Source organism: Octopus sinensis, linkage group LG8 (assembly GCF_006345805.1).
Source record: "Octopus sinensis linkage group LG8, ASM634580v1, whole genome shotgun sequence".
Lineage (NCBI taxonomy): Eukaryota > Metazoa > Mollusca > Cephalopoda > Octopoda > Octopodidae > Octopus > Octopus sinensis.
Window position 1 is genome coordinate 28,871,868 of NC_043004.1, and position 6,000 is coordinate 28,877,867.

The window sequence follows — 6,000 nt, forward strand, 5'->3', positions numbered from 1 at the left end:
ATGACAATTCATAATCAGGATATAGAAGCAGTAGTCCATGTTTAACTTCTTTCTCTTTGATTTTCAAAGAGATATTCATGTCAGCGGGACAGCTGACCTCTATGATGGAACATACTTTTTCTTGTCTGTCCCAAACAACGATATCCAGCATTATATGTTTACATTTCACAGATGCTTTGATGTGAATGTTCCACCAGAATTCCTTGATTTAATGTTTTTGTATGTATTGAATAACAGTGGGATTCTCTGTATTTATTCCAGGACAGAATATTTTTCCCGAATTGTGTTGTATACTGTTTTAGCAAAGTTGTGTCGCGCAGTGAGGATGTACTTTGGTGACATTTTGGGGGCAGCTACTAATCACGTGAGTGATGTCTTCCACAGAAATATGACAATCTACATTTTTGATTGCATCTTAGAATTCCAAGGGCTTCATTGTTTCTTTTGTTGATTAAGTATTAATAGGAATCTCCAGTTTTTGGTCCCAGTACATCTCTGCATGTGCATACAAATACATGTGTGTGTGTGTGGTGTGTGTGAATTTGAAGAAGGATTAGAGAATACCTACAATACATACACACATATATACATATATGTATACAGACAGACAGATATATTTCTTTATTGGCCATGCAGGGCTGAACACAGAAAGAACAAAATACGAAGTAGAGCTCTTCTTTTTGGGAAGAAGAGAAGGGAAAAGTAAAAAAAAAAAAAAAAAAAAGTGGGTAAAATTCCAATCAAAAGGGATCAGGAAAAAAAAAAGTTGGGGACAATCAATAGGGATCATGTATCACAGAAATGTCAATGTAAAAAGGAGAAACAGATTAGGTTTGGATAGAAAAGCCTACGGAAAAGACCATAGGAACCTAGGGCAATAGTGTCATGCAAAAAAACATATTACAGTAAATAGCTCTCTTTTTTCCCTTTGGTTTTTTTTTTTTTGATTCATAGGATTGTGCTCAAGCTAGCTCCGTCATTCACCCATCTTTTTTTTAAACATTCACAACATAAAACTTCCCTCTCTACTCTCACCTTCTTCTTCAAGTGATACTTGAAGAAGTTGATGAGAGATTGACCAGAAAGGAAAGTGTTTGTCTCTAGACCTTTCAGACGCGTCCACGATACACATTCTTTTGCCATAGCCACAAGTACGATAAAAATGGCTATTCCTTCCTGTATCAGGGAAGGAGGCACGACAATATTCACAATAAACTTGGTTTATAAACCGACTCATCCCACACACGATAGCAGTTGTTCGACATAGGCCCACAGGTAGGAAATGATTGGACATTGCACGAGTGCGTGCGGGATGGTTTCATCGCTCTGACTGCATCTCGGACAGGTCAGCCCCGTGTTTCTCGAGCTATGCCTGTAAATCTTATCCTGAATGGGTAGTGCTTCTCGATAGCACTGCCAGGCGAGGGATCTCTGGAAGTTGTCCATAGGTCCCAGCCCGAAAGTCATCTTGAACAGGCAGGTCAGGTATTCGTAGTCGACACCCAGGTTCGCCCCGAGATCGTCGATGGATGGATGGATGGATGGATGGATGGATGGATGGATGGATGGATGGATGGATAGATAGATAGATTTTAAATTTGTTTATGGGAAATGTTTTGAATATGCAAGCAGTGTGCATATACGACAGTGTAAGTGCCTTGAGAGAAAAGTTGGACCTAAGAAGCATCAGATGTGGTGTGCAAGAGAGACGACTGTGCTGGTATGATCATGTGGTGAGAATGGATGAAGATAGCTGTGTGTAAAAGTGTCACACCCCAGTGGTTGAGGAAACCTGTGGAAGAGGTAGACCCAGGAAGACCTGGGATGAGGTGGTGTAATCTATTATATAAATGGCACACATTTGGCTGTTAAACAAGAGGTACTGCAATAGCCTATGGTTCAAAGGTCCACAGTACTTCAATGCTCTGCCACAAAAATTAAGAAATCTACATAATGTAGACACAGATGTCTTCAAGGAAGACATCAAAGTCCTCTCCACAATACCTGATGAACTAATAACAAGGCATGAGGTACAGACAAGGGCAGTGGAATCAAACTCCCTCATGCACCAAATGGGCCAACAGAGTGTTGCTCCAGCATGACCACAGCTGCATAGCTGAAATGATTTGTGTATGTTTCAGTTTTAAGTAGTTATACCTTTGTTTCTCTATAATAATTTTGTAAACAAATATGATGTCTGATCAAACCGTTGTATTAAAAACGAGCAGGAAAATCTAGCTATGATATTGCAAAATAGCTCAATGTGTAGTAAGATGGTGTATAATGATTGGAAATGTTAGTCAATCTGGCATGACATCAAGTAAGCCAGTACCAGGGTGTAAAAGAACTGTTTGCACCAAAACCTATGATTGATACTGTGAGAAAGAGAGTTCAAAGCAATCCTCATAGAAGCATGCAAAAAATAACATGAGTGCTCAATATTTCAAAATCTTCAATGCACAGGATTGCTAAGGAGGATCTCAGGCTAAAGGCATACAAAAAGCAACCAAGTCATATAATTTCAGCAGCTTTGAAGAAAAAAACGGTTCACTAGGGGAGAAAAAGATGTCAGGAAATATGAACAGTGCCACAAACAGGTCTTCATTTGGAGTGACAAGATCTTCCTGTGGGGGGCTGTTACAAACTGAACAACAGATTGTATGCTTCTCATGATGAGGACTTGCCTGAAGGGAGCTGAACCCATTTTTGTCATCAGAAACCAGCTACGATTATGGTATGGGGTGCTGTAGCATCTAATGGGCCAAGTCTCCTTTGATCTTCATTTATGAGGTTGTTAATGTGAATAGCACAGTTCACATCCAAATGTTCACTGTTGCAGTTCAGTAACCACTCATTTGCAGGCCATGATTAAAGCAAGAAGTGGTCATTTTGAAATCTGATTTGTATATTAGATAGGTAAACTGTAGTTCTTATAGTTCAGGAAGTCTGATAACCCTCTCTTGTATATATTATGAATAAGGACAAAAATATGATAGGTAAATCTTTCTGGGACACCTGGTACATGTGCATTTTTCTTTGTTCACATTTCTATGCATTTGTGTATACATATATTTACATACACACACATATAGATACACACTCACACACACATATATCTATGTAGCATTCCACAAACACACAGTTATATAAAATATATAAACTAAAATATGATATCAAGCAATAATACAAGAAAGAGATACAATGCAAAAAATAAGAGAAATAAACAGTTTGAAAGTTGTTTCACTATTTATAGAATGAAGATTATTAATAGCATAATAAGAATGCATAATTAGGAGTCCTATTACATAGTCATACATTACTTGAACAATATCTAAATTTCTAGATAATATATATAACTATCTTAGAGGGTATAGATAAGAAAGTTAGGGTATGTTGTCAGAAGTGAATTAAGTAACAGGTTTAAAATACACAAATATGTTTCTAATATTATGTAAGCGTTTTAATCTCTAAGTTATTGAGACATATTAAGGACATTACCTAGACCTTTAGGAACTTCCCATACGTCAGCACAGCAAAGCATGCATTGGTACCTATAATCAAAGTATCATAATGCTTGTTTTACTATGTTCCAGGTAATTTGGAATTGAAAGTTACTGTTTTTCAATTCGTAATTTTTTTTTACCTGAAAGACATAACTCTAGCCTTATTACAATTCTTTAAAAAAAAAAGTGATTTTAAATTATTTGCTTGAATTTGCATGTGGTGGTAAAATATTTTAGATTAGTTATTACAGTGTATCTATATACAATATGTTTAGTTAAGAAAAATTATTTAGAGGACTAGAAATTCGTTTTAACAATTACATACTTCAGATGTATGGCCATCAATGCTACTGGTGTCATTCAAGTATGGCAGAGAGTTTCAACCACTGCCAGACCCAACAAAACTATCCAAACCACCTAGGTTCACGTTAGGATCACTGCCACTAGCAACAGCAGGACCAAACAAGGCAGTGGGAGTTAAAACAGTTATTGTGATCATTAGTAGTTGCATAATCCACAATGACACCAGAATTAGTGTGATTATTATGCCTGCTGGCTGCACCATTCACAGTGTCAAGATTAATTATTTGTCCCCTACTTCCGACACTATAAGTTCTACATGCATGGCTAGAATCATTACCTCTGAGTGTGACAATTTTAGATATTGAAAAAGCAGGCTGACATATGATATCATGACTGATGGTGTTGGCTACTTGATTGGTACAGTTGGTCATCATTAGAGTGGTCCATGACAAGAATGCTACTACTATTGCCATGGTAGCTAGAACTTTGGATACAAATGTGCAGTTAGTACTATGATTAGTTTCCACAAATGAACATAGAATAGTCGAGTCCCTTACAGATTACTAGGAAACCTCACTTAAAGTCATAAAATGATAAATACAACACTGTAAAGTGATTGGTGAATGAGCAAAGACTTCATGAGAAAAAAGCAGATCATTTTGTCATACTATAGACATATTATCCACTCTAGTGCTAGTGTGAGCATAAAATACACCCAGAATACTCTGTACAATGACTGGCACCAGGAAACTGATCCATTGAGAGTAAAAATTACAGTAGGTAGACCATACTCAAGCCTATTCAACAGGGCAGTAATTCTGAATAAAGTGTAACAAAGTCCATGCCAATGTGGAAAAAGGAAAATTATAACATTTACTGTAGTAAGAAATTCAGAGAAGGGCAGCAAGATTCTGAGACAAATTTAGGTAAAACAGAAATTGTAAAAGGATTTTGTTTGCATAAAATCAATAAATAAATAAGCAGAATTATGCAGAAGTTACCATACCTGTTTCAATGAGTTTATCCATCTTATGATTCAGCCAGTAAATCCTGTATTTAGATAATTTTCATTCCTATAAATACAAAAGAATACATAAATATGTAAATATGAACTAACATACAATTTATTTATCCTACACATATATATATATACAAATGTATACATACACATATATAAATATATAGGTATATGTACATATATACAGTAGGGATAAGAAGAGAGAGGGAAATATTTGAGGTTTGTATTAGGTTTTATGTAGATTTCATGGAGTCCTATGGCTAGGTTGCAGTTGTAATTTATAGACTCGTGTTCCTTTTCTATAGTAATAATTAGGCTGAATCTTTAAAAGAAATATATTTTCTTAATCAGATCTAATCTCCTATTTGAGGTGTTTTTTAGTATGAATGGTGCATTGTCCCTATATAGCCCACCCTTGATTTCTGGGAATTCTTCCTGTGGGTATAACAAATAAATACCTACTAAGTCTGTTACCTGTGCTGAATCAGGGGCTCCCATGGTGATATCGAAGTTATTAGGGGAGTCTTTTCTTACCCATAGTTTATTATTGAAATTTATTACTGATTTTCTCTCTTCTAAGATTACATTAATTTCCATCATTGTTAGTTGGATATGATTTTTGACAAAGGTAACAGCACTATTCAGGATCATAGGGTTAATAAATGTGTAGTAATCTTCTAAGTCTATTTGTAGGAACTTACAGTTTTTCTTGTTCTGAATTTTAGAGAACCAGTTTAATGCTTCATAGGTGTTGGACCATAGTTCTAGGGCTATCATATTCTTTGATGTTGCACCACCAAAACAGCAATGACTTTACCAAAGGAGTTTTCAAGACTAGGAAATCATCAAACAGCCACTTAGATGCCATTGAAGACGAACTATGGGATACTATTAAGAACCTACAATTCAAACGACACCTACTAAGAAACAACAGCTACCAAAAAAACCTAAAGGACCTACTATATAAACTGAAATTGCAAAAGGGAATTATTGTACACTCTGATAAAACAAGGAATTCTTACACATTGGATATAAATTTATACCACCAGCTGTTGCATAAAGAAACTATAAAACAATACAAAATAGCACCTAACAACACCTTAAGATCTATGAACTTAGCAGCAAAGAACATTATGACAGACTACAACATAGATGAGAAAAGTGAAACCTTCGTCC

The 6,000-nt window shown here is 35.8% G+C and overlaps 1 protein-coding gene across 2 annotated transcripts in view; it reads right to left on the reverse strand.

Moving 5' to 3' along the window:
• LOC115214949 (polycomb complex protein BMI-1) overlaps positions 1-4,911 on the reverse strand; it is a 105,838-nt gene extending 100,927 nt beyond the window's left edge. For both annotated transcript variants that reach the window (XM_029784041.2, XM_029784040.2), the window contains exon 1: positions 4,813-4,911. In XM_029784041.2, the coding sequence (XP_029639901.1) occupies positions 4,813-4,834 (22 nt within the window). In that variant the 5' untranslated portion in view covers positions 4,835-4,911. The remainder of the gene's footprint in view (positions 1-4,812) is intronic.
• Positions 4,912-6,000: the final 1,089 nt, after the last annotated feature.